The following is a 27,932-nucleotide window of genomic DNA, read 5'->3' as shown; positions in this document are numbered from 1 at the left end:
TTTCCCAAGCTCACGGTTGCAGTCTCATTCATGTAGCACTCAGCGTAAAAGCTCCTTCTTTTAAACCTTTTCTTCACGGTCCTTCAGTCCTCCTGCAGATGTGTCTCGCTTTTCCAGAGTTTGTTTTTAAGCTACTTGACATGGTTTTTCTATCAGCTGTATTCATACTCGAGCACCAAGCATCCAGTGAATCGTATTCACCCACATAACTCAAATTCTCAGATTCCTGAGTTGCCTCAGACTTGCTGTTCCTTTAGGTGGTGGCATGTGCCTGCCTGTATTTGGAGATCTCCGGCATTTCAGCTGCCTGCTTCCCGAAGAACAAAAAAACCCTCGTACAAAAAACTGTCTGAAATGAATGGTGACAGTTACACTTACCAGCTAACAACAAACTTTACCCAAGCCGTAAAAATATGTCTATGCAAATGCCAAGTGTTCATAAATGCTTTTTTTAGCAAGTTATGTTAGCCGCATTTCTCAGTGAGTTATGTGTTGGTCATCTGAAACTTCCTTTTTTTTTTGGGCTTGTTTATCCTGCAGATAAGTTATCTACTTGACACTTTACTAATACAAATGCCATTCAACAGTGTGCTTCAATCAAAGATAGAAAATGTTCCCTCTCTTCACATTATTTTTAGAATACTAATGTTTACTAAATGTTTAATATTCATCTTCTTCATTAAAACTAAGATAAATTTGGCAGAAGCCAGTTTAATATTCGTGGAGCCACGATGACATCATTTCCCTGGTACAGTTTAGTTTCTGCATGTCCACTGACCTTTCTGTGGCAGAATATGACTCATTTATTCTAAAGCTTTAATTCAGAATTTAAATCCTTCACCAATCATAAGACAGTGTTTATGGTATGAGCAAGGTTATGCCAAGGTTCCTTGTGCTGGAGACCTGGGGGAGGGGGCCGGATGGGACGGCACACCAGCTAGTGGAAGAACGGGCAAAGGAATGAGCGTAATTTTCACTTGTGAATTTTTAAATCGTGGGTTTATTTATTCTTTCCAGAGAGAGTCTTTCTCCGAGGCTTTGGAGGCTGCTTGTGTCTCGACAATGCAAAAACCTGCCATACCCCCTCTGGAGGAAGGCAGGCTTTTATTTTCAACAAAAATGAGGGAGAGAACACAAACGGAACAGTGCTTCACTGTTAGCTGCCAGTAACTAGAACAGCTAATAGTAAGGAAAATTAGACTACCAGAATAATAAGCTTAAATAGTGTAATGCTTAACTAGCTGACATCTCATCACAGTGATATGTGGGGTGGCTCGCGGCCAGGAGCTGCCACCGTCAGTGGTGATATTTGCAGCCGCTGCTGCAGCTGATCCCACGGCTGCCGTCGATGGTGGCAGGTCTGTAGTCCCGTGGAGGAGGCAGGGACGGACTGGTAGACGGGTCACGCTCTGAGAGTTTAGACACGAGGGGATCGGGCAGAAGCAGCTGTGCATGCAAGGAAAGTACAGCTGAGAACGTTTTGGTATATCATTACTTTGGGGATATGGGATTAACCTGGAAAAAATATCCTAGAGGGAAGGAAAAGCGGTGGGGCCTGAGTGAAAAAAGGACGGGGGGGTAAGTGTAAGAGGGACAGATTGAAAGGTAATCGAAGTGGAGACACTGATGGAAAGGAAAACTGGAGCTAAAAGGCTCGTTACTGAAGAAGTCCAATAAGAGATGGAGAAATTATTCGAAATTTCCAATTCCTGAAGTGCCACGGTCTGCAGTTGTTTCACTCCCCACACTGCACTTCCCAAACTTTTCCTGATTGGAGCCCTTTGGTGCTGTCGCCCGCGATGCCGTAACAAAGGATCCTCTTTGGATTTCAGTGGTCTATGTGGGGAATTTCTTTCATGAGATTAGTGGATACAGAGGCAAAAAGGTGTAAAATAGGCAAGAAATGCTTCTATTTTATGTCTGTGTGATGCCAGGTAACAACTGCAGTAATTCCAGGAATAAATTTTTAAACAGATGCCAGGCATTTCCAGTGCCATTTGACAGCTGGCCTATGTCTGTAGATGTGTAACATTGTTAAATTAGTTACTCCTGGTCTCTGTGTTACTATAAATTGTATACTCAGTAGCAACAAATTAGAAACATTTTAAAAAAGTAATAGAATCCCAGATAGTGTCTCACCTTGCTCCCCGCTCCATTGAATCTTTTGGCCAAAGGAAGCTGTACTGATGGATGAGAAGAGAGGAAGAAAGCAAAACCCGAAGGTGGTTTGGAAAATGAAGGAGGGTAGAGAATGAATAAGTGCATGAAATAAGTGTTCAAATTTTCCACAGCAAGCACGGAGTGAAGAAGCTGAGCTGTAAGGCATGTCGCTGATGTGTGATGATTCATCCAGCGCTCCAAAATATTCTGACAGTTTTTCAGGTATGTTTGACAGACTCTTCAAAATCAGTCTGAATAGGTAATACACTGACAGCAAAGGGAAGTTTTCCTTTTCTTGCTGTTAAAAGCTCATCCTTGCCCATGCTGCTTCGTTCGGTGGTTGGCAGGGCCAAGCCAGCTCTCAGCAGGCGGATTTTTGAGGCTTCCCTTTTCTCTGTCCATTGCTACCACATCACCCGTGATGTTCCCAGGCTACAATCCTCCCGCTCCACCACGCTTCACCTACCTGTTGGGGAAAACCTCTGACCCAACGGGGTTTCACAAGGGGAAATAGAGAAGCCCTTTGTGTTGGTACAGCTGATGAAAAGGAGCCTCAAGAGAGCAGAGAGTTCAGCTGGGGTTGGGGAGAGGAGAAAGGCAGGCAACTACAGGGTTCCCGCTTTTCTCTTTAGCTTCTGTGTGTTTTTTGTCCCTACCATGCCACCTATGTGGGGTGCATTTCTGGGTAAATTGTCTCTTTTAAACACTTCTACCAATTCTAAACATTACCAAAGATTTTTTCTGCTCTCTTCTGCTTTCTCAGCATTCTTCGCTGCGTCTTTCTGACCCTTCCTCCTGCACTATTCCAGTTCCTGCGTGGCTGGTTCCTGTGAGATGCTTCGGTGCAATCCCTGTCAGAACATCACAGCGCACTTTAATCCCCTGTGTCACTCAAACAGAAGGGACGAAGCGTGTTCTGTACTGCAGCCTTTCAGCCTCAGCCTTGAAAGCCACTTGTTGCAGAGTTTACGGTGGGTAACTTGTCCTCTGAGTTATTTTGACTTCAATTTGGGTTATTTTGAGTTCTGTTTTAAAGAAACAGAGAATATCGGTTCTGATCCTGATATAGGATATATATATGTAGTATATACTCTACTATCCACTCTTTCTTCCGACAACACTTAAGAAAAATCAGGGTGCTTCAGTGTGATGCGGTTGCTTGTCCAGATACAGTCCTGGGGTAAAAAGCAATTAAGTACACTCAGCAGAGTGTGCAGGGCTGACACTGAATGTATTTTTAGAAAGAAAATGCGGTAAATAGAAGATGATTCCATGAATGGACATTTCTTTTCTGTTCTTTGTGGATCTCTCCTGTTGGATGTTGTTAATACCGGTGTTGTTACTCTTCACTTACAGCCATACTGAGGAAGTTCAGTGCTGTGCTAGGGACAGAGCCCATGCTGCCTTTTTGTGCTCCCCTCGTCTGCCTTGGCTAGAGGTATCTGAAAAAAAGAACAAAATGTTCCCTTCCCGAGGACTGAACCGCCTGCCTTCATGGTCACTGTGGCACGCGGGTGTGGGATCCAAATCGGAGGGCAGAACAATTACCTCCTGTTTTCTGGAGTCGGTGTGCTCTCAGTGTTAGTCCTTGTATATTTGATCTCATTTCAGGGGCAGGGAGATGCCTGGGGCCGGGCTGCACCTGCCACAGCTGCGAGATGCCAGGAGGAGCTGACAGCCCAGTTCTGCCCCCAAAGGCAGAGTAGTTCCAGTGACAGAGGACGGTCATTTCTTACCTCCACCCGAGCCACCCTGAGGATGGGGTTGGTTCTGCTCGGCCACCTCAAGGGCCAGGGACTGATGCCATCCAGAGCTGGCGGTGGGATGGATAGGCTGAGTCATCCTCTGGAGGTGCCTTTTCCACCTATTGACCATGGCCCACTGCAGTGACCGCACAAACTTAGACTGTGTGTGGAACCTGAAGATTTGGGGAGAGATCCTGCACCGGGAGGTAATCTTCACCGAATAAATTAAGTTGCAGCAGAGGCATTTTATATAAAAATGTAGTTCTCTTGGTTAGATTTCCTGATGTGACTAACATTTTGTGAGACTATTTTTGTTGTTAAAGACAAACAGACAGGAAAAAAGGATACTGATCTTCAATTTTAGTCAAAACCAGTGACAGCAACACCATACACAGACCAGTTATTTTTCATTACCAGTTTTATTTTGGGGTTGGTTTTGGTTTTTTTTTTTGGTAATAGGTTAAAACTTGGTCACACACACTGTCTTCATATTGAAATTTCCCGTGCTGAGAGACAGCCTCAGGTTTTTGATAAGTTTTTGTTAAAATAAGCTGGGTGCTTGATATTATGAGTTTAGCAAAAACTCAGTTTTGATTATAGATCTATACAATTAATTTATTTTTATTTTTTATCTGGGTTTGGGAGAGTGCAGCTTGTTTGGGGCAGGATGGGGACACTGAGAACAGAATCAAGTTGATTTTGGCGCTGTGCTCTTGCTTAAAATGATATGAGGAGTCACTGTCTTTACGTTCAAGTCAATCTTTATCTCAAGTGCTCTCAAAATTAATTTTTCTCAAAGCTATGTTCTGAGCACATATTAGCAATATTGTGCAATCCCTGCCCGTAATTTCTCTTTTCTTTCCATTCCAGGTAAAAAAATCTTATTCTTACAGCTGATGTTTGGGCATTATTAACTTTATCCAGAGGCTGAGTTGTCCTTTGTAGCTGCTCTCTGGTGGACTAAAAAAAATACAACCAATCTAAAATGAATTTTAACTGGAATGTATTGTCTTTCTCTTCTGCTTCAAATCTCTTCTCAAAACTCCGCTCTTCAGCTTGCATTCCCTTGTTAATCTCCAGCCTTATGTTACTCAGGGAAACTTGCTGCTTTTGATCATATTCGATTGTTAAACAAAAGGCCAAGTACACAAAAAGTCTCAAGCATCCTGAGAAGTTAACCCAAGGTGACAAGTCGAATGATCAAAGTGCTAACCTCCCCTGTGCTAAAAAAGGAAGGAATGTTCTATTGCTTTCTCTCTTTCTCACTTGCATGATTGCTTCATTTTCCTCCCCTAGGTTGTGATTCATTTCATTGGCAGTCCATACGATTTGTGCGTGGTGTGACGCTGGATGTTTAGCTACATCTCTTATCAGTGGAGAGAGAGAGGCCTTACCACAGAGTGACTCATCCCATCCTAAGCCAGGTGAAATCATCTCTTCTCATTGTCTGTAGAGGGAACCTAAAACGAATTTAGACTCCGTATCTAATTTTTAATGAATCTCATTCCTCGTTGAGGTTAATTGTTTGGAGAGGATTCTGTTTGTTTTAAGCTGGGAATCTTGGTTTCTATCTGTGGTTCATGATGATTAGCGACAATGGCAAATGCCCCAGAGTAGCCTAGGCAGTAATTAGCATGTTCTTGAATATTGCTTCATTCAGGAACCTCAGTCATTTTAAAGGGAAGAACAGTCGCATAATACACTCGTGGGAGAAAAGATTTCCACTTGGGTGGCAGTTTCAGCACAACTCTTGTGACACAAGTCATTTTAATACTGAGGAGTGAGAAAATACTGGCTTTTCATTTGAACTGCCAAAGTGAGGTCTAGGTGGAAAGTGATTTTGTTTTGGAGGAAAGACAAGCTTTTTTTTAAATTTTTAAATCATGCGATGTGACGATGTTATGGTTTTTTCTGCCTTAAAATTAAAGCTGATTGTGGAATAGATGTGAGAGGTAGCATGCAATTTAGGTGGGTTTTAGGAACCTAATAAAAAAAAAAAAAAAGAGCCATGAAAACGAACTGTGCAGCTGATGGAGCACCTATAATGTCTAAACTTTCCTTAGAAAAATCTCCAGAAAACTTACCTGATGTTCTGCAATTGATCTTAATCACTGTTGCCACCATCTTGGTTAAAAGGAATAGAAATATACTTGGATCACAGATCCAGTCAAGAAAAGTGCAGTAAGTGTCCCAACTCCTACATCCTCTGAAAGGCCTTTCCTGCTATCTCCAGGGCAGAGCTGGTGCATCCAACACCAAGTGCTGCAGCGGAGCTTTGCAGATACGCGCTTAAGAAAAACATAGCACAGGTAAATTAAGTGGTGACAAGAGCAGTAAACAGTTAATCTTTAACTTCACTCTCCCATTCTGCCAAAACCCCTCAAACCAACAATGTATTAATATGTTTAAAAGATTCTGGTTTGATTTTTTTTTTTTTTGAGTGCCTCTTTTCTTTATCTTTTAAACAGCAGCCAGTTTGCTGCAGAGGTCTTCTAAAATGTCTGTTCTAGGGAACATTTGTAGCTTTTGGAGACTGCTAAATGAAAATAATAATATTATAAAATTTCAATCAGCCAAATAGAAGAACGGCTAATGGAAAACTACAGTGAAGGCTGATTAAAGGGTATGTTTTCTTTTGAGGAAGGACATCTTGTCTTCTGCTTGGGAAACTTTGTTGCTTTGGTAGGGTAGCAGCTAATCCTATTTCTTGTGGCATGGTGTAGTCATAACACCATGAGCTTTTGAACTTTGTCTGCTGTATTGGTTGCATTCTTTGTGCTTAGAGTGGGTTTTGGCACACCTCAGCCACGACTCCCTGTCTCCTTTCTTTGTCGTCAGTGACCAGATTCCTTTGTGACACACTACTGATGGCAGTGGCAGTTTGGTGCAAGGCCACTTGAAATATTTTAAGTCTTTCACTCATCACCTACATCCGAGGCGCTGCAAAAGCAAGTCGCTACAGGATTTTATAGTACGCTGCCTGAGGTTAGCAGCATCCTGCTGTTAGACCCCTGGAGCAACAGGTTCCTACATTTTTATTGTCCACACAAATTTAATATTTGAGTTACAGCATTGCAATTCCTTCTACAAACTTTTGTATATAAATTTAACAAAAAATCAGCGAGGATGAGCAGAAAAAACAATGTTGTCAATGCTAATGTGATTGGGGTAGAAGTTTTTTGGTGAAAATAAAATCACAGAAAAAAATCTGCTTTCATACAGCAAAAGTGTAGCTGTTATGTATATCTTCTCATTCAAACAAACACGCGTTTCCTGAATAAGTTATTTCACAGCATCAATGCAGTAATGCTTGTTATAGGATTAGGCTTGTATGTATTCATACTTCCAATTCATTAATTGAAATATGTTAATAATCTATCTAAAGCCCACTCTAATTAGTCATCTCAGGCATTTTCCTGTAAATACTTCTTTATAAGGGTTTGGTCTTGCTTGGTTGTTTTGGTTTTTTTCTTTTTCTTTTTTTTTTTTTCTTCTCTGTTTAAGCAGCTTTGGGTTGGGTTTTGTGTGTGTGTGTGTCTTTTTTTTGACAATTTAATTCCCAATCATGTTATCAATTTGAGCATAAAAAGATATGTAAAGATAATGTAAGATTAAAAAACCTGAGACAAGTGTGGTTCTGTACAGGTTGATAGGAACCCAAGGGAAGCAATTTTTTCCGTGACTCTTTTCTAAAGCTTAACACCCAGGGAAACTTGGAAAGATCATACGCTATAGTGCTAGAATAGAAGTTATTTTAGTAAAAACATTCCGAGAGGTCCATTTTGCAGTATCATAATTGCCAGGGAGAACTTTGACTTGCTTTGTTCAAGGGAATGGCATCCAAACAGAAATTTTCATCATATTTTCCTTATGGAGCCAAAGTCTAAATAAAAGATACTGACAAAAAGAGGGGTATGCATTTTTGCTTAAGGATTAGTCTCATTTTAATCGAATATCCACAGATTCTCATGGAATAATACAAAGCAAAAATAATAATACATACTTAACAGCAATCTATGTCTTCTAGCATAAACCACCTAATTACAAACACTTTAGAAAAATGACAGTTCACACATTTTTACATGTAGGTTTGGGTTAAAAGGGCCCACTACAAAGGAAAAAAAAAAACTGAGATAGATTATGTTATATTGTCATGGTGACCTTTTAAAATTCACTTTACCAGTAGCATGCTGTAGTTTTGACTGCCAGTAAATATGGAAATACAAAAGAGAAAACATGTGCTTTTGTATTTATAGCAATTTTGCCTGTACGGTTCACCTGCTGTCAGGCCAATCTGAGCTTATTGCCACCAGCATTTCATTAACTTTTTTGTTTTTTTATTTTTCGTCCCTTGATATGTAAAATAGAGGATCTGTTGCTTTTAAAACCTTTACCACTTAGGTTTTCTCATACGTGTGTATGCACACCTGTAAGCAAATAATCTTTGGAAAAATAGATGGAAAAATTGCAATGAGGTATGCTCTAAATATCCACTCACATTTACACAGTACTGTACAGAAGAAATTGTATTAATTATCCACCTTGAATATACAGCAGCATCTCAGTTTTATTTCCTGTGTCTGTCTTGTGAATCAAAATGAAAATTACTGGACAGTCCCAAATCTGGGGGATTCCTAAATGTGCCAAAACGAAGTAGGTTAACTGTATGAATCTGACGGTTGCTGCGTAACGCAGGGACAAGCGCCTGCGTTTCTGAAGGCTGGATCAAGTCCTGTGACTACCTCAAAGAGATGGAAAGGTATTTCCTAATCTGTCATCGACCGTACCAGAAGGGATCTGATTTTTTTGTTTGTAGGCTGATGCTGGGTGAATGTTGAAGTTCAGCCATTAATTAGACTGTGAGTAAGAATACCACGGGTTCTGTGAATACCCTATCGTGGGTGTAAAATAAAGTTTTCTGCAGCTAAAATGTGGCAATCTGTGGATTCGTCATTAGAAAATCTCATGAATGGTAAAATCCAAAACCAAAAAAATGTTGTTGATGATACCTGCTGTTTGATATAACACACTGCATTCATAAGTCAAAATATTTATCCTTCCGAGATGTTTTTATGAGGCAGAAACAGGGCCAGGTGTACATTTGGAACATTGACCAGTATAGCGGTATTGCTAAAAGGATGTAGTTTATTTCATTTTATTTTTTAAACATATGTATATATACTGGCAAAAGTTCTAATGTAAATGCACTTTTACTAGCAACATTTTTTTTACTTTTTTTTTAATTTTTTTTTTGCTGGTATAGCATATTTCTCTCATAACCTGCGCCTCCAGTGGAAATGTAGAGCTCAGCTGGTGAACCCTTTGGCAAACAGGCTTTGAGAGCAGCTCTCTTTAAGGAACAGGCAAAGAGCTTTGTAACATGGCTTCGGCCACCTCAGATTTCTGTTTGGACTATTGTCACCGCTTGAATTTTGCTCAAGGTAAGTCCTTGGGGTCAAGCCATCGGTTGACAACTCCCCACCAATGCAGTTGTATCTGCAGCCTTCCAAACCTCTGTCGGCTGTCTGTACTGTCGGTCTCTCACCGTTGTGAGGTGCATCTCCATTTGTAATGGTCTTCTAAAGGTGAATGCAGCGGTTTTGGCGGTGCGTTTCTTGCTGCACGTAGCTCTGGTTGTGTTCGAAGCCTGCACGGGTCTATCAACCTCAAACTGCGACATGTTGCTCCGTATTTGGTAAAGGGACACTGCCAACTTGAGTGGTTCTGTGTTTCCATCACAGAATTTGTAGCTACTTTGGTTTCAAGTAGCGTCTACCATCACTGTCTGAAAGAAGTTAATGACACTGTTTTTTTGTTGCTATAAAAATGCACTTTTTATATTTACCTATAGTGTATCCATTATGGGTTGCAGGTCTTTTCTATGTTGAAAAGATATATAGACATCCATCCATCCATCCAGGAACATAAAATTTATACACTCATAAAATTTTGTTAAAAATTAAAATATAGTGCATATTTCTTAGAGTGCTCTATCAGAAAGTGCACTTTTTGAAAAATTGTTTCAAAGAAGTTACAAATTGACTGTTGTATTCAAACAAATGACTTCCTTTGTATCTTGAAATGAAATTGGTAATCTGTCCTTTTCACAGCCGAACTCTTAACCTTGCCCTGAAGGAATTGCTTGAAAAAAATATGAAGTTTCATCTTCAGGTCTGATCATTCTGTAGTTTTTCTGAAAATGTCGACACAGTGTCTTTTCTTTGGAAAAAACCCCAAAACAACAAAAAAAACCAAACCCCACATTCTTCTGGTCACTGCTGAGGATCAGGGAGCAGTCTGCGTCTTCAGGTCCCAAGACTAAACATAATCCAGGTTTATCTTCCATGTGTTCCATACCAGCAGTATTTTCCATGATGTTGTGAACGTTTTTCACTGAAGTGTTTGGTAACTACAGATCCATTAAAGGTTCCTATAGTTGTACTTTTAAAACATTATTAAACTTTCTATCATTTTTATTCATTATATAACTGTGAACTTCCCTTTCAGTGTCCAACTGCATGGCATCCTTTTGTGGAAAGCACGGCAGATGATATTTTATCTGAATGCATAAAAAGGGTCTCAAAGGAAAAATCTAAGTTTAAATATTATCAATGGGAGACAGTGAATTCACATATACTACAAGGACATTTGTGATTTTTTTTTATAATCTGAGCCAAAATTAATTTGATCAGAAGAGTCCTTCGTTAGTTCCTGTGGGTGTGTTTGGTCCATCTGACAGACCATGTGTGAAAAAGGATGCCCAGCTTTGCAGATCGGGTTAACGCGTTGATGTTTGAAAATCTCCCACTGCTGCTTGTGTCTTGGAACAGATGTCTGCTGACTGTTTGGGAAGCTGGGGGCAGCATGCCTTTTCTGGGGCGGTGATATTGGCATAAAACCTTAACTCCAGAAAAAAAAAAACAACCCTGAGGTGCTATTTTTTCCTTGTGGTTTAGAATTCACTTTGCCAATAACAGGCTCATCATGAAATTTCTAGAAAGCCGTGGAGGTCGATGCTTGCTTCGTGCTTATTATTAACATGCCGGTGAGACAGAATGTGGAGTTTTTACCATCTTCAGCTTCGAGGGTTAATGCTGTGGATGCAGTGCTCTGTTTTTCATGCAAAGGTCTCTTCGGTAAATACATCCGTGACAGAAGTGCTCGAGAAAAACTTATCTCAAATGAGGAGTAAAGTTAGAAAGCGTATTTGGTGCTCTTTTGTAGCATTCAGGGAAATAAAGATCTCACCAGTAGCAGTTTTACTCACTGAAAGAAAAAAAAAGAGAAGCTTTATCTGTACAGAGGAGACATCTCTATCTTGAGGAAAATCTTGCTTTGCCAGAATTGTCCTGCAGGGGATGTCAGACCCGAGTGAAGCGGTGGTGATTTCAGATAGCCACGGCTTGCCAGGCTTGCGATATTCCTTAAGTGGTGAAATATGCAGGTAATTCTTCATATGCTGTTATCTGCCAGGGGTTTTACCTGATGCACTTGAGGCAGTTTATGTAAGGTGGCTCTGCTGAAATCGGGAGTTTCCAAATGATTTTGGGCAGATAGTTGTTTCTTAAATTTTCTTCCCTCCTTTTCTTATAGAATCCTCGTGAGTCCAAAATACAAATTTCAGAGTCTCCATACCGCGTCTGCATCTCTTGGCTGGCTGAGAAGCTGAACCCAGATCCAGTGTCCTGCCTCCACATCTGCAGCATTCTCCACTGGGGATTTTCCCAGGCAGGTATGATTATAGATGAGGCCCTCATTACCCAGGGGTGGCAAGTAGGAAATTTCAAACATTTAGCAGCTTTTCTCCGCAATAGGAGGTATTAATAGTGAGTGATTGTCCGGTGTCATGAAATCAATACAAAGACAAGGCATGAAAAACTTTCCTGTCCGTAAGGCTCCTTCTTAAAACCAGACCTTTTTGGTGAGTGTGCGTTGATATGAGAAGATGCTCCTAAGAAGGTTCTGTGGAGGCTGCCATGCCATAGGGGACCCTCTTTCAAATTACGAGTGCCTTACAAACTGAGACAGAACAAACCAGGAAAAACCCCTGGCATTTACTCGTAGGAATGGTTCAGTGTGAGTTAATAAAAGGAACAGGCAATGAATTAACTGAGGCAGTCCAGGCTGGAAGAGGTGCCTAGACTGGTGGACACTTGGTATTTTCAGGAAGAAATATCTACTGGCTATAGAAAGGACGAAAATGCACTCTTTTCATTGCCTGTGTTATTTAATCCCCGGAGCAACGGCTGTTGTAATGTCTGTATGGAGGAAACTGGGTGTGCAGTTTAAAGCAAAATGTCTCAGTGCTGGCCAGCAGCAAGTTAGGGGCAGGGTTTATAATTTAAACAAAAAATATATCTCTTTCTGGGCTGGTGACTAATGGACTACAGGATGCTCTTAACTTACTAAAAGGGAACGTGGTATCTATTTGTACTACTTAATAGCTCTCCACAGACCGTTATTGAAACACACTGGAACCTGTCCTGAAAAGTGCTGTTCTTGGCTTGTTTTGTTTTGTGGTTTTTTTGTTGATTTTTCTTTCTTTCTTTTTTTTTTTTTAAAGTAAAATGCTTTCAAAAAGTTTAAAGGACTTTGCATCTTGGAGACAGGGGAGGCAGGCTCCGTGATCTTACAGAACTCGGAATAAGATGGCGACAAGGTCTTATACCAAAAGGTCATTTACGTGGGTGACTGCCAGGCTGCGTCCTTCTTCTACTCCATTCATTCCACTACTTCAATTCATGACATACTGGGAAGGAACAGAAAGGCAGAGTCATTTTTAGAAACCGAATTGTAGTAAAAATTTTGTTATTCCTGCTATGTCGAAAAATATGAGTAAGTTTGTCTGTAATCCTCCCCAAAAGTGTATCAGGGACAAAGATGTCATTCATAGGTTTAATGGGGTTCATTCTTCCCTAAGGACTTTTCCCGAGTGTATAGGACCGTGAAAAGTTGCTGCAGGGTAACGGCAGCTCTGCAGTGAAAGCCTATCTGCACGCCTTTACCATGTGGCAAACACCAGGTCATTTATCGAGGGGCAGCTTTTCTCAAGTGCCCCTGTGGCAGCTGCAGTTGTGCCCGGTCCGTGCATGGGGACAAGCTCCAGTGGTTGTGGTCGCGACTGCAGCCGCACGGCGGTGGGGTGAAGGCTTTGTCCCCACCTCTGCAAAGTGGCCGATGCCTCTTTTGCAGCAGGTGAGTGGCGCTGGGCTAAAGAGGTCCTGGGTCTAACCCCGTCTTGCCTTACTGTTAGTGGATTGCAAACGCAATGGGATCTATCACATAGAGACAGACAAAAGAGCGAGGTACAAATCAAACCTGGTTTCTTGATCCTCTGCTGGGGGCACAGGCCTGCTTGGAAGAGAACCAGCAAAACAATAAGTCAATCTCCACCACAAACTAATCACCCTCTCTTGTGATTGATTCTGGCCCTGGGGTCCCATTTGTTTCTCAGAACAATTCAGACTCACCCAGTGGACCTCGGTAATTTTGGTCAAAGGTCCTTTTTCTCTGGGAAGAGAACAGCAGAAATATGCACTGTCCCCTCTTGGGTGCTAGTTAGATATAATAAAAAAAAAAAAAGAGGCTATATCACTCTGAAGCAGAGCCAAAACCAGGCCAAATTATCCTGGCATAAGATTTTGAGACCGTCTTCCAAACCTCCCTAGAATTTTCTTTCCCGTCTAATGTTACAGCCTCAGATCTTGCCTTTTCGCACACCCAAGCTGTGCCTGACAGCAGTATTTGGCTCTCTGCATTGCACCAGCGTACAAATGCTACAACTGAATGTCAGGAGAACGTTCCCTGGTGCCTCTGGCTCTGGTCCATGACCGAATGGGCTCACTAGCTTTACAGAGGTAAAAAGCAGCGTCAGGAATCCATTCACATAGGTGAAGGTCAATAACACCACAAAAGTGGTGGCACAGGGAGCTGTTAGGGAGAGAAGTTTTATCAGTTCCCAACACTTTAGAAATATCCTGTTGGGTCCAAACATCTGAGCAAGCAGAGCTTAGTTCCTGGGGGTGCTACCAAGCAATAGGGCCATTCTCCTTGCCAGAGACTGTTCAAACTACTTTGTAAGCAAAGGATAAATAAAAAAGAGCAGTTACCTTTCCTTCTCAGCCATGTCTTGTTTCTCTTCTGCCCTGTAAACACAAATTGCATTTGAAATCTACCATCTAGGGGCGAGCAGTGTGAAAGAGTAGCATATCTAAGGCATTTCTAGGGGGATAGCTGGAGCTCAGAGGGAGTTTACAGGTCTGATCAGAAATGACTATTAGTCCCTGTGATATGCAACCTTGATAATCCTCATCCTTTCAGGATGCTTCTGTTGGCCTTAGAGGGATGTCGCTGACTAATTTGGGCTGGACAACTTGCTTTTTAACAGCTAATGAACTGAATCCTCCCAAACTGGCATCTGCCGCTCAGTTCCCCAGCACGAGGAGGTGTTATTACAGCACATCGCTCTCGTGCTGACCCAGCTGCTCTCTCCTCTCTCCATGATTGCCTTTTGCTTTGAACAGAGCCAACTGTTATCACTGATTATTGCCAGCACTTCTACCTAGAATCACCGGTGATGGAACAGGCATAGAAAATGAAACAAAATAAACTGTAAACTAATGGCCATCTTTATGACCCTCTAGCAGAATGAAGTGGCTTTTAAAATAAGCTCTAGCTCTCACTTTAAGGTCAATTTGCATGGTCATATGGGGAAAATATGCCATTTTTATATATAGGGTGATTTCTGATGACCTTTGCTAGCACACACAGTGCACGTTCAGGATGTGTGCACTCATGGGGTTAAGAGGATAAATAACCTTTTAATCAAGCTTCTCCTCCCTCCTGCAGCTTTTGCTTCTTTTGGGAAAATCAGTAGAAAATAAGTGTAGTCTGTGTGGGATACCAGGGCAGGAGGAGCACGGAATTGACTTGTTATAACACACGTGATGATGAGAGAAAGCAACAACATCCCAAGAAAATGAACCCACCCTCCATCACCCCCCAAAATCAATTTTACCTTTCTTTCCTGGCCTTGATCCGCTCTTCTTCATATCTGCAACAAACAGGAAAAGTTATTTACGTCTTACCCAGTCAGGACCGTTCACTTTTAGCAAAATGCAATGTTTGCTGTGAAGGGGACAGAAGCTGCAAACCAGAACAGTGTGCAGGCTTCTGCTTGGCACCAGTAAGATAAGGTTTGCCCCAGGCTCTGTGTTTCCAGTACGTGGGGTTTGACTCAATACAATATCCTGCTATAGGATTTTTGTCCTGCACCTCCTTAGAGCTATGTGTGCCCCAGGGTCCCGCTGATACTCACTGTAAGACACAGTCTGGAATCTGCACGTGCTCCATTGGGATAAGTTGCTCCAGTTCCTCCAGGCTGTGAACATACTGGATCTTATTGATAAACTTCACACTGGCAGGGAGAGAGAAAGAGTGTGTGCTTGAGGTCTTGTTTTGATGTTCTCTCTGTAGGAAGTCAGAATTTTCCTGGTGGAAATGAGGAGTTCGGCATCTCTGTATCCTCTGTAGTCTGAGTGTACCCATGTCCTCCCAGTGCTAATATGCTGATGACTAAAAATAGTGGGGAGATGCCACATTACTGTATCTCACTTTGCTTTGCCCCCGCCTCTCAATATCTGTAGGAGGGAAAGAGGACCATAATTCCTGCCCTTCCCAGTAAGTCTTTATGTGCTACCCAGTGGGACAAGCTTTGATCTGGATCCCGACCAGCACAGTGTCTCCTAAAACCACCTCTAGAGTTGTCCTTGGCAGTATCAGAGAGATGTAGGACAAATGACGAACAGGCTCACCGTGGTCACTACTAGTTAAAGGTGAGCATAAGAACTGATTCATGAGATTAAATTTCCACTCCAAAACAAGCTGTGTCTGGGAACACGTTATATTTACCTGATGAATGGTCTGGATATAGCCAGCACTGTCCGGATGAACCATGAAGGATGAACTATTATCAATGCTTTGAGGTTTTTACGCAGCCTGTGGAAAAGCCATGGGACAGAAAGTCAGATTCAAAGTACCTTTTCTTAAACTCACCTGTAACGTGTCAGGGCACTAATAAGCATTACTGGCCTTATCTGGGTGTCTCCAGACAAAAGCCCTGCCCATGGCCTCAGGAGCCCTATTTAAGGTCAGACCCGTCGGGCTGTAGGAGCACTGCTTTGGGTGCTGCATTAGCCTGATCTCTGTGAAGCTGCTTGTGAGGGAAGGAGGGAGAAGAGGCGATGAAGAAAGCCTGGAGTAAGTCAGAAAGCTGTCACAGAGGAAGGAATTACAGAATGTGGAGAGTGAGGAAGAAGGGGTGACTGGGGAAGGCCGTGGGGAAGCAGTGGAAAAGATGTGGGGAGAGGACGGAAGGATGAAGAGGCAACACCAACAGGATTCTCACCTTCTGTCTATCATCTGGTAGCACTTCTTCAGCCAGCCAAGGCCGGGCATCCTCCTCCGGGGCGTCGCTCCGTTTAGGTACACGATCATATAGTCCTCAGCCACCAGCAGCTCCAGACTACTGATCACATACCTGTTGAGTGGTGATCAAAAGCAATGGGGACATCAGACTCAAAAAAGGTCCCTGGAGTTTTCTTCAGGTGCCTGTCTGTTATCCTTGGAATAGGTTTCAGATTCTCCTGACACCTCTGCAGGATGCCTAGGGGTATTTCTCAGGGATTGCTGGTGCTTGTTGGCATAGTGCATACACTGATGGACATCCCTGCACCGTTCTTCTGCCTAGCAGTAGCATCTACCAGCTGTTCAGCATTGTGTACGTATGCTCTAGCCTGGTTGTGAGTCCATCACTGGCATAATTAACACTGAATGTTTGAATGCTTTGACTTATTGGACTTGGATGCAAATGCTGTGGACAGTGTCTCATCCAGTGATGCTCACTCCCGTCTGCAGCTGCACACTGGGGACATTTGGCCTGGATTCAAACTACTTCCAGCTGAGGTTCCTGATGCAACGAATACACAGAAACTGTTTCCCCAGGGCCCGGGTTACCTTCCTTGCCCCCCTCTCCCTCATAGACCTTGACCAGCCACTTACAGGAAGAGATTCTCCATGATGTAGTGGTAATCAGCCAGGTTACTGTCTGGGAGGTAGCAGGCAGCAAACACGATGATGGCGTTGAGACCTTCTCCGTAGTATCCTGGGAAAGAAAGACACAGGCAACATCAGTGACTTTTTCCAGGGGGAGATGAAGGAAAAATAGCAGTGAAGATGTATTGCCAAATTTGGGCCTGGGCTGGTTTTTGTGCCTCTGTTCAGCTGTAGGTAAGTGTTTGCTCCTCTTACAGCCCTCTTTCACAATTAGATTTGCCTCTGATCCTGGTTTTGGTTACAACACGTAGCCAGGGTTCAGGGAAAGAATTTGTGTGTGTCAAAGCCCAGAGCTGAGAGCTTTGCCCTGGGTCGTTGCTTGGGTTTGCTCGGATTTCAGAAATGGTCAATAACTGGATGTGGCCTTTAGCTGTGCCTCCAGGGACATCGCAGGCACTGAGCTGCAGAGGGATTAAGCACCTGCAATCCCTTCATCATTGGCCATGCTGCCTGCGCCCGGGGCTGAGGATCGTGGTATATTCAGTCTTGCTCAAAGCCAGCTTTATCACTGCTTTGGTTTATTGAAAGACTGCTACAATGACTGTATGTTTTTTAGTGTGAGCTGGGTGCTTTTGTGCTTATCCGCCACATAGTGGTATGAAATGAATAGCAATTTTTCCCTAAAGACAGTCAAAACGATCAGCCATGGCATGCCTTCCAGCTTGACAAAGATGTACTGAAAGAAATCCGCCAAGCCAGGATTAGGCGTCCCGCTCCCTCACCTCCGTGTGTCACCACTCTCATGTAGGGTTTGATCATCTGGAGGTCGATGCGGTGCTCCTGCTCTCCAATGATGACAGTCCTCCAGAGCCGTCCGTTAGTGGCGCTCCCATCTTCTGTCCCACCATCTCCAAACAGGTCTGCACTGTCCCCAGGCATGTTCTTGGCTGTGGCTACGGGAGTGTCATCTGGAAAAGGGACAAACATTTCTGCCTTTAATATTATGTACGAAGAAACTCTGCAAGATCTTTGGTGTGCAACAAGAGAAAACAACAACCGCAGACTGAGGATGACCTGTGTTTAATCTGCAGCTTTGATGTGTGTAAGTTTTTGGGTCTTAATAATCTTGCTGTATTGCCAGATCGTAATAGATATAAGCTTAACATCTCATGCTGCTTATAGTACCTGCAATCACAGGTCGGGCACCGGACTTTTTGCTGGATCCTCCTTCAGATCCATCTCTACTGGTTGAAGAGGGTACCACCTGTGCCGGTTGTCTTCTGATCTGCTAGTGGAGCTGCTTGCATGAGTCCTTCTTAGCCCGACTCAGTAAAAATCAGCCAGGTTAGCCAAGACCTCATTATTCAAGATGTTTGAATGTTCATGTGACAGCTCTACTGGCAGAGCCGAGCAGGCAGCACCTTCCAGCCTGGGGTGGTGGCTGGAAGGGCATGTGTGTCCACAGCCTTATGCCTGATCCTGAATTATGGCTAGACTGGTGTTTGCAAGTCCTTGAACTACTTCTGCCCACGCTATCCCCAGATGGAAGTGCTGAGATAGCAGCACTTGAGACTCCTGGGATATAGCTGGGGTCCTGGTGGGGCAGATGTGTGGAAGATGGGGCTTGGTTGTGTGTGTTGTGCTTCACTGATGGGGAAGTTGGTACTCAGCTGCTGGTGGTGAGTGATGTCAAAAGTGGTTAAAATGAGGCTGAATAAAAGCCCCAACCCCTACAAACATTCACCCCAAACCAGCCTTTTACCTTCCCATTCCAGTTCATTCCCGTTCCCCAGGAATTCGAGGGAATCTGTCTCATCAGGAGTTTCAATATCGTCCACATTAATGTCCAGGTCATCTGGTGTGTCCAGGAAGTCATCGGAGAGAATGGAGCCTTCACTCTGGTCCAGGGAAATGTTGATTTCAGGTGCAACAAGTGTCTTCCGCTTACGATGCGCCCCATTAAAGTTTAAAGTATTTGGGGGAGCTGGAGTTAAAAGGAAAATAACTGACATGTTGTCCTCATCCTGTATCCTTAGTGCAAGACAAGGTGCTTTCATTATGGCTTCATTATGGCTTTCATTATTTCAGGCTATGGTCCTGTAAGCTAAGGGTGCTGGATCATAGCTGGGAGGTACTGGGTGCCTGCAGGTATGGCTGGATAAAAGTGCCCACACTTCGGAGATACCTATTTCCTCCCCCAGCTTCTTGTGAAATATTAGCAAATTCAAATCTCTGCTGGTTTCCTCTCCCATATGGGAATTTTTGTGGATACTCCAAGGGTATCGCCCTAACTGTAAGCTGTCGTTCCCATAGGCTTGTTTTCCTTTGAACTCCTGATAAGGCAGTCTGGTACTTACAGGATGTATTCTCGTCTTCCGTAGGGCTGCCCAGTGACTCCATCCCTGTCTCTTCTGGCAGGGGTCTGCAGGAAGCCAAGATGAAGAGGTAGAAAGACAGGAGATAACAGGTGATATTTAGGAAAAAGTCCCTCCATGGTAGATAGTGGAGAGAACTGGGGACATCAGGGAAAAACATGCAACCCCATGTGTGCTCTGCTCTTTCCCTTTTGTCTGTGAGCTCAGCCTGAGGGATGCCCTCAGGTGATTTGCCCAAGAGCCACCCAGCAGCTGTGCCTTCTTACTGGAGCACTGTGCAATCCCCAGTAACCTCCAGACTTATCCCTGCATTTACCCTCCCGATACATCCCACATGCAGCCGTTCAGCCAAGAGGCTGGAAAATCCATCCAGGGACACGGGAGCAAATCCTGTCCCCAGAAGAGCCTGGTAACATCCTCAGTTTCTCATATTATCCCCATTTTTATCTCTGTCAGAAGTTCGAGAGGCAGTGCCAAGCTCTAGAGTTCCTCATCAAGGGTACCAGGGACCATCTTCTGCAGTTGCCTACTGCCTCAGGCCCTGGCTGCAGCAGAGCAGAACTTTATCCAAAGCGCCTGCCACAAGCACCTCTCCCGGGAGACAGCTGGTCCTTGGTCTAGAGTGACTTTGCTCTAAGGCAGTCGGTGTTCAAGGCAAGGATCAAACCTTAGGGTGATCCCAGAATTGTCATCCCATCCTTACCTCAGCCCTCATGTGAGAAAAGCTGACGGTGATATCCAAACCCTGCTGACGTTTGGAAGCAGAGTCATTCTGAGCTAAGATCCAGGCACCAGCACTCAAACGCATAATTCGGAGCCAAAGGCTGACCCACTGCTCCCCTCCTGGGGCTTGATGGCAGAGGTCAGGATTTGCAGCTTCTTGTGTTTGGCTCCTGCACTCTCTTGGTATAAATGACCACAGCTCCAGCCAGAGGCTGGAAGCATCAATTGATTTAAATGTTGCGTTTCATACTAATGCCAAATCTCATTACTGGGGTAAGTGAAGTCAGAAGCTGGCTCCCAGTACTGCGGTGAGGAACCCTAGCTGGTGGCTGAGCAGCACACTGCCCACCCTGAGCTGGACACTTTCTGGACACTTTTCCCCTTAATTTGTGTTGGGACTCGTTCCTGTCCTCTGGCATTAGCTGGATTTGAAACTTCTTGCGCAGCACCAACCCCACCGACCCCACGATGTTCACAATGTCGAAGATCCGTTTAAAAGGGACCATCCTTATTTCATCTGCCCCTTGCTGGAAGCTCCCCCTAAACAGAGGGAAGAGCTCATGCCTCCAGGTGTAAAATCCTGGGTGCTGGGACAGTCCTTGGGTGAAATGTGGGAGAAAACCCACCAGTTTTAAGGCAGTGCTGTAAGAATGGGGATGGGGCTGGTCTCCAGTGGCTGCTGGCCTTACAGTCCAGCTATGGCAGGGAGGGAGATGATGGGGATTGGTACCTCTGAGTCCGCAGGAGGATGCAGCCTAGCTCTGCCCTACAAAGGCTCCTCTTCGTGCTGTCATGACACCAGAGCCACCAGCCAAATTAAACCCTATAAATATTTAGATTAAGGGATAATCCTCTCATAGCTGGTTGTTGTATATTTATGAGAGTTGGAGACCTGATCAAAGGCGCTTGCTCCTTGCTCGCTTGTGCAGCACACGGACCCTGGGGGCTGCCACGATATTCCTGAGCAGTCAGAAAGATCCCTCTGCCCCCCTTCATCTTCTCCTCCTCCCTTCTGCTTTTGTCGTGCACGGGGCCTGGCTGGTTGTTTATCTGACTGTGAGCTGGCGCCTGGCACAACTTGGTGATACAGCAGCAAAAGGAGGGGGGGGAGAAAGGCCCAGCTGTACCGAGTACGTGCTGCAGTCAGGCACTCTGCTCTCTGATGCTGGGATTCATTTAAGAAAAGCAATTCAAAAATCAGAGGTGAAGAAAAGAGCTTTCTTACCTTCCCAAAGGATGCTTGAATCACTACCTCCCAGTCTCCCGTGTAAATCTTCCTTCCCAAATACAGCTAGCCCCAGATGCCAAATTTTCTGAATGAAGCAGCTTTTCTAAGGGTCGGGTGCCACCATTTTGCTCTCCGCTGACAGCGTGCTGCCCAGCTTCCCTCTAGAAGCACCTTCTCTTGGGCCCCAACCGGCCCGAGCCTTCACCGCCCCTGATCCGATGGATGTGTGATGGAGTGAGCATGCTCCTGCATCCGCCCCGCGGCACGGCTACAGCATCATGGCAGGACAGCACTTGCACAAGCAGCTGAGACAGACTGGCAGCAGGAGGCTGAACCTTCGGGGAGCAGCAGGAGGGGGGGGACACCCTTTCCTCTCCGCTCGCTCGGTGCCTTGCCATTGCACCTTTGCAGCCTGCAAGGCAGGAGCTTGTTCTGCAGATCAGCTTCTCGGGGAGGGATGGGAATCTCGCCTGGCGTCCTTAATGAGCAGCTGAATTCAGTTCCCCCAGCCCAGATCTTTGTCTAGGATATAGGTTTTTTTGTGGCAAGATTGGTTAATCACAGCTAAGCAAAAATAGCTATGCAGCAAACCGTCTGCTAGAGAGCTACTGTCCCACATGCAGCAGCTTCTGCCCTATTATTTTAATGCTTCTAGGGGGAAGTGTCTTGAAAATTATTATTTATTTATTTTTAATGCTAGTTAAACTCAGCTAGCTTGTCTAGTGGCTGTTCGAACTCTATTTCACCTGCATCATTCCTGATTTAATCCCTCTGTAGCAGCCTATCAGCAGGCTGGGGAGCTTGTTTGTAGGGCTCTGGCCTTGTCCCTGCCACCAGCCTGCCTCCCGGCCATGGTCACATCCCTTTGCCTCTCCCTGCGCTTTGTTTTCCAGGCAGGAGTGATGATGCCCGTGTTGGGTGGTGCTGAGGGCTCTGCGGAAGAAATGCCCCTTGAAGGCTTGGCTGTGCCTGCGGTAAGTTTGCTGCTTGCATGGTAAGTAAGTGTGAAATGGTGTCTGGCAGCTCCTGCTCCAAGGTGACAGTGTGGGTTAGTGCATTGATGTCCAGGAACGAGAACAGCTTTGTCCCCAGATTTTCTAGGGACCCTTGTGTCAACTCTTCCCTTTTCCTACCCCACTTTCCTTTCTCTACCCCGCTTTCCTACCTACTCAATTAAAAGCTTGTCATCACAGCACTCTGGGGGAGGCCTTAGGTTGGCAAAGGTCCATGAGCCCAAATCTCTGCCCAGCTCTGCTCTCAGAGGAAAGAAAAATCCATCCTAGAGTCTCAAGGGTTTGGCTGAGCCCACCTTTGGGGCCAGCGGAAGCACAAGCCGTGTCCTGTGAGCGGGTGCTGGGCCGGCAGACAGAGGTGCTTAGTTTAATGATGCAGCTGGACCCGGGCTAAACAGAGCTAAGCTCATCTGCCGGTGCCAAGGGAAACAGGAGACCCTTTCTCACACGGCGGGATCTCTGCATGCCCACCCGCACAGCACACTGCCCCACTGTCTGTGAATACAGGGGCTCTGTGGGCTGCTCGGGGGAATTCAGCTGCAGCTGGGACAGAGCGAGACAGCCCTGAAAAGCCCCTCAGCAGCCCAGACCCCAGCAGCAGCAAGGCTTGGTGTTGGCGATGCTGCATGTGCCCCAGTGAACTGTGGGCCACGGGCACTGGGTGTGTGGGGCAATGCTCGGGGGGGGGATGCAGGTGCGTGCACCCTTTGGGTGGCTGCAGGGAGTTCAGCGCACATTGAGCTTACAGGGATTTTTTTTTTTTTTTTTTGGCATTCTGTGCAGTTAATTAAGTGTCTGTGAAGGTGAAAGCTGTGACTTCAGCACCTTCTGTCACCCACACGTCATTTCCTACAAGGTTTGCAACCATTCAGATTCTGCATGTCAGTGCCAGCGGTCACCGTATCCCAACGACTCTGCTTTCTGTGGCAAATTCCTGGCAAAGCAGCATTGCTCTGATTCATAGAATCACAGGCTGGTTTGGGTGGGAAGGGACCTTAAAGGCCACCCAGTGCCACCCCCTGCCCTGGGCAGGGACACCTCCCACCAGCCCAGGTTGCTCCAAGCCCCGGCCAACCTGGCCTTGAACCCCTCCAGGGATGGGGCAGCCACAGCTTCTCTGGGCAACCTGGGCCAGGGGCTCACCCCCCTCACAGCAAACAATTTCTTCCCAAGATCTCATCTCAATCCCCCCTCTTCCAGTTTAAAACCATTCCCCCTCATCCCATGGCTCCCCTCCCTGCTCCAGAGTCCCTCCCCAGCTTTCCTGGAGCCCCTTTAGGGACTGGAAGGGGCTGGAAGGTCTCCCCGGAGCCTTCTCTTCTCCAGGCTGAACCCCCCCAGCTCTCTCAGCCTGTCCTCACAGCAGAGGGGCTCCAGATAGGAGAGATGCTCTGTTTGGGGAGACACTGCTTGATTTGGACATCCATCCATCCATCCATCCATCCATCCATCCATCCATCCGTCCATCCATCCATCCATCCATTCATCCATCCATCCATCCCCATATGCATCCATCCATGCTAATCTCCCTGTCCTCCTCACCCTGCTCCTTACCCTCTCCTTGCATTCTCATGGGGGGCTGCCAAAAGCCAGCCAAAAAAATTTTAAGCATTGAGGGCAGCCTTGCTACAAAAGTTGTTTTCTCTGGCCAGAATTGCCCTGTTGGAGTTAAGACTCCTGTTGCCTCTGGGGCTGGTGGGAGGGACCTGCATGCTCCATGCCCTATTGGTTTCTTATGGGAAGAAATAAAATTCTCCCTGGCTTTTTTGCAGGGAACAAACCTGGGGAAGTCCTCATCTTGCCACTCCTCCTTCACATCCACGTTTTCCATCCGCAAAGTGGCTTCTGTGGTTCCCATCGTGCTTGGACAGGGTCTGGCTGTGCAGTAGTTCCCTTGAGGAAGGGCTCAGGCTGGAAGGTGGAAGGCAGAGGTTGGCACTGAGCATTACTACCGGGAAATATTTAATCTGAACTGTTCAGAGCAGGTATGTCCATGCTGCGCTCCACAGAGAAGCAGCATGATAGCTGCTTGTTTTTGCAAAAGGAAGAAGGCAAGGACGTGGGGTTTTGTGGCCACTTGTCATGCTTTGGACAAGAAAGAGGAGGTGAGGTTCGCCCTGGATCAAAGCAACAGGTATATATCTCTGCTCTGCTGTGACCTTAGCTCTTGTCCCTGAGGATTAGCACTGTCTCAGCTGATGCCCACCCGTTTTTCCCTTGCTACTTCTCTTGCAATACTAATCTCAACATAAACAAGCACCTCTGCTGAGGGAAAAGAAATGCGGCTGAAAGGGAAGAGAAGAGCGAGCTCCTCCCAGGCTGGTTTCAGGTTGGTTTGGCAGTAGCACCAGTTTCCATTTTGCTGGTCTGGACAGAAGTTAATGGCTTTGGTTTTGCAGAGAAATTCCTGCCTGCTGCTGCCTGGTCTGTGCTCCATCCCCATGCTTGTCCCCCCACCCAGAGAGAAAGGGAGGAGGGTGAGGAGGCCTCCACAGGGATGCTGAATGTCCTTCCACACCCCTGAAGAATTCTCGTCTCTGCCTTGCCAAAAGGAAATGCAGATGCCAAAAAGCTGGAGCACATCAAATGGAGGCAAGGTGGGTGTGCTGTTCCCAGTCTGGGTTTTCTGCTGCACTGGTATGAACAGGAGAAATTCAGATCCAATGACCCTTGTTCTCACTCATACTAACGCCCCAGCAGCGCGAGGGGCCCTTAGGTCTGTGTATATTATTTTGTCTTCATTAGATGGTTCCTATGCTGCCAGCCAGAAAAAATGAGACCTTTGTAGCTATTTCCCAGGGACCGCACCTGCAAATCCTAACAGAATCTGGCTGAGAGCTCAGGACCAGTCCTTGCAGGACCAGCTGTGGTCAGAGACAGCAGATACGCTGCTCTCAGCTGGATGCTGCTGCGGCCAAGTTTAGTAGCACCTGAGCCCGGAGGGGACAGAGTGAGTCCTTATACAGAAAATGTTCAAGTGGCATCAGCTCATATGTTGGGCACATGCAGTAACTCATAAACTGGAGGACAGCTTTGAGTGTTCTTCCTGAGCTCAGTCTTTACACTACAAAAGTACCCAGGCACCGGCAGTAACATTTTTAGTTTTAGGATATGAGATTTTTTAGGACAGGTGATTTCCCAAGTGGATGGGGCTAGTCTGTCTGTCCCCTGGTGTCAGGAAAATCAGCATCTAGCAGAGTTTGACCCATTGCTGTAAGGCTTTTCTAGAGAGCCAGGGCCTTTTCTGTTTCCCTTGGAGGCTTGTATTTACAGAGGGTGTCGCTGGTGATGATCTGGAGGGAGATAAATCTGTGTATCTGCTTTAAAGGAATGAAGCTATGTAGGGCCTGAGTAAATCCATCATCGGTCTTTATTAGGGGCGCTGCCAGAGACAGGAATCAGAGCAAAGAGCTGGCTGTGAGCATCGCAGGGCTCTCTCCCTGCCCAGTGTCTCTCAGCCTTTCCTCCCGGCACAGACATTATGTATTCTGTCCTCACCCCCATGCCTGGCTGCATGCGATGGCCATGACACAGTCACACATGTCCCCATTTTTGATTTCCCTACGTGCAGGCAAAGGAGATACCTTGGGGCTCAGAGACACCCCACCGTCCTTCCCTCCTCCCCACTGCTGTCATCTGCTTTCTGCTAACCCCAAAGGCATCATGGAGGGAGGAAGAGAAAGGAAAGATGTTGAAGCAAATCCCAGACTGGACTCTGATATTTCTTAATATCAAGCATTGCCCAGCGGTACGGAAGCCCAGATGATGCTGTACTCACCGATGCTTGCGGCTAATGAGGAACAAAGAAGATGCTGCCTGTATTCCAGCTAGGCATTCCTCCCGACGGAGACAGGCTGCTCAGGAGGTCCAGCGCCTGTATCCAGATGCAGACGTGTGCGGCTCTCTCAGCGGAGGAGTGTGGGGATGCATCTAGGTCGGCCTTTCTTACAGCGGTCGTTGCTTTGTGATTTGGATTTTGTTGGGCGGGGGCGGGGAGGGGGGAATTGAGGGCAGTTATTTGTATTCTTCCATGGCTGCTACTTCCTCTGCTGCCTCCCTCCTCTCCAAGGTATTTTATTGTTATTTTCCGCTTGCAGCTTGCTAAGCCTCAGCTCTCTTAAGTCAGCTAATTGCACTGCTTTTTGTGTGTGAGGAGGATGGCGGTGGTGGTGGTGACAGGGAGAGGGGTGTTATGGAGGATGGGTGGAGAGAGGAGCTGGAAGCACCCCCCTGGCAGTGTCACCTCTCTTCCAATTGGCTGCGAGGTACCAAATATCTCCCTACACTCTTCCTCCGGATGAATGATGCTGCCAGGGGCTGAGCACACTGTCTCCTTGCTGCTTTCAATGGGAGCGAGGGATGCCCATCATCCAGCAGGATGTGGTCCTAGAGGAGGCGTGGGAGCTGGGGAGGGGTGGGTGGGAAGGGGAGGGCTTTTTAATACAGCACATTATTCACTGAGAAAGTAAAAGCTGGCATCAGCATGTGGTAGGATGCAGGATTTAATGGTCTATCTTGCCTTGCACATGCAAAGGTGATTTGTAGCTAAATCTCAGGCACCGGACTCACTTCTGGTGCCAGGAGCTGTACAGACAGACCTGACAGATGGTCCTCCTTGTGCTGGGGGATCAGCTCCTGTTCCTTGCTTCCAGGATGTCTGTAACCGCATTAGAGGCCGAGACCTTTGCTGGTTTCCTTTGGAAATCTAAAAGTGAATGAAAAAGCAGTGATTTTCACCTGCCTCTGGTTCCGGGGCTTCAGCAAACAGCCTTCAGATGCCGGTCAAAGCCTCAACACAGCTTCTGGGAGAGGCAGGGTTAGTTTGATGCTGTGTGCTGCCAGAAATCCCCCTCGTGTTTGCATTGTTCAGCCAATGTGCTTGGTGCTGTACAAAGATGAAGGTAGCTCTAGCTTTAGTAGTGACCCCCCAGTGAAGGAAGTCTGAGCCTTAGCAGAAATGGTCTGAGAGGACATGTCTTTCGTTATATCAACGGATAGAGCAGGACTGTGTAGTCTGCCTGTGCCTGCTGCCCTGGGGTTTTCCTGTTACCCTCTGCTAACAAGGTATTTGATATTTTTTTCAGGGCTGTTCAGTGGGCAGAGGGGCTGCGGTGATCTGGAGATGGTGGGGAGATAGAGGAGTGCTGTGTGGTGGAAGCAGGAGTCTACCTATTGCACCTCCTTTTCTGTTACGGTAAGAAGAGGAGCCCTGTCTTGGTCCTGGCTGTCCTGCGGCCCTCTCACGCAGTCTCAGCATGGGGCTGGGGTTCTCCAGCGGCGCCAGCCGAGGTCTGCAGGCTCAGGAGAAGGGCTGATGTGCTGTGTTGCAGGTAAAGTCACAATCCCTGCCTGCCCACCTAGGACACACCATGCCTTTCCCATCACTTCACCCATTCCATCCCTCTCCTGTAACCGCGTGTTCTTGCTGGGTGCTCCCACGTCCCACATGTTGGGCACAGGGACCTTTGGTACCTCAGCAGGGAGGTGGCTGGTTTCGGGACCTTACAGACAAGTGGTGTAGCTCCATGCAGACATGGATTCTCTTAGGATGAGTGGCTCCTGCAGGATGAGGTGCTGAGGACAGTATTTCCTCAATGCAGTGGATGCAACTGTAAAAATGTGACACAAATTGGTG

The 27,932-nt window shown here is 46.0% G+C and overlaps 1 protein-coding gene and 1 long non-coding RNA gene across 5 annotated transcripts; one reads left to right on the top strand and one right to left on the bottom strand.

The window, feature by feature from the left end:
* The first annotated feature begins 2,288 nt into the window (after positions 1-2,288).
* On the top strand, positions 2,289-13,471 carry LOC141734287 (uncharacterized). The gene is made up of 6 exons (XR_012584490.1): positions 2,289-2,382; positions 2,924-3,131; positions 3,772-4,111; positions 5,202-5,329; positions 9,169-9,346; positions 11,499-13,471. It is a non-coding gene; the product is annotated as an uncharacterized LOC141734287 (long non-coding RNA).
* On the bottom strand, positions 11,495-26,553 carry ATCAY (ATCAY kinesin light chain interacting caytaxin). Of its 4 annotated transcripts, none has more exons than XM_074565838.1 (13): positions 26,076-26,553; positions 24,079-24,208; positions 19,316-19,380; positions 18,721-18,942; positions 17,741-17,926; positions 16,965-17,067; positions 16,312-16,443; positions 15,816-15,902; positions 15,223-15,321; positions 14,923-14,958; positions 14,015-14,050; positions 13,224-13,259; positions 11,495-12,654 (listed from the first exon to the last, which is right to left on the bottom strand). In XM_074565838.1, exons 2-13 carry the CDS (start codon positions 24,153-24,155, stop codon positions 12,645-12,647), a joined length of 1,089 nt encoding a protein of 362 aa, XP_074421939.1. In that variant the 5' UTR covers positions 24,156-24,208; positions 26,076-26,553; the 3' UTR covers positions 11,495-12,644. The 4 variants fall into 4 exon arrangements, with proteins under 4 accessions (XP_074421939.1, XP_074421942.1, XP_074421941.1 ...); XM_074565840.1 differs by having other exon boundaries at positions 12,465-12,654; positions 13,224-13,256; XM_074565841.1 differs by lacking the exons at positions 24,079-24,208; positions 26,076-26,553 and adding an exon at positions 21,282-21,583.
* Positions 26,554-27,932: the final 1,379 nt, after the last annotated feature.

The sequence above is a fragment of the Larus michahellis genome, chromosome 23 (assembly GCF_964199755.1).
Source record: "Larus michahellis chromosome 23, bLarMic1.1, whole genome shotgun sequence".
In the NCBI taxonomy this organism is placed as follows: Eukaryota; Metazoa; Chordata; class Aves; order Charadriiformes; family Laridae; genus Larus; species Larus michahellis.
Note: the sequence above shows the minus strand (reverse complement) of the source record. Positions and strands in the feature narration are given on the sequence as shown.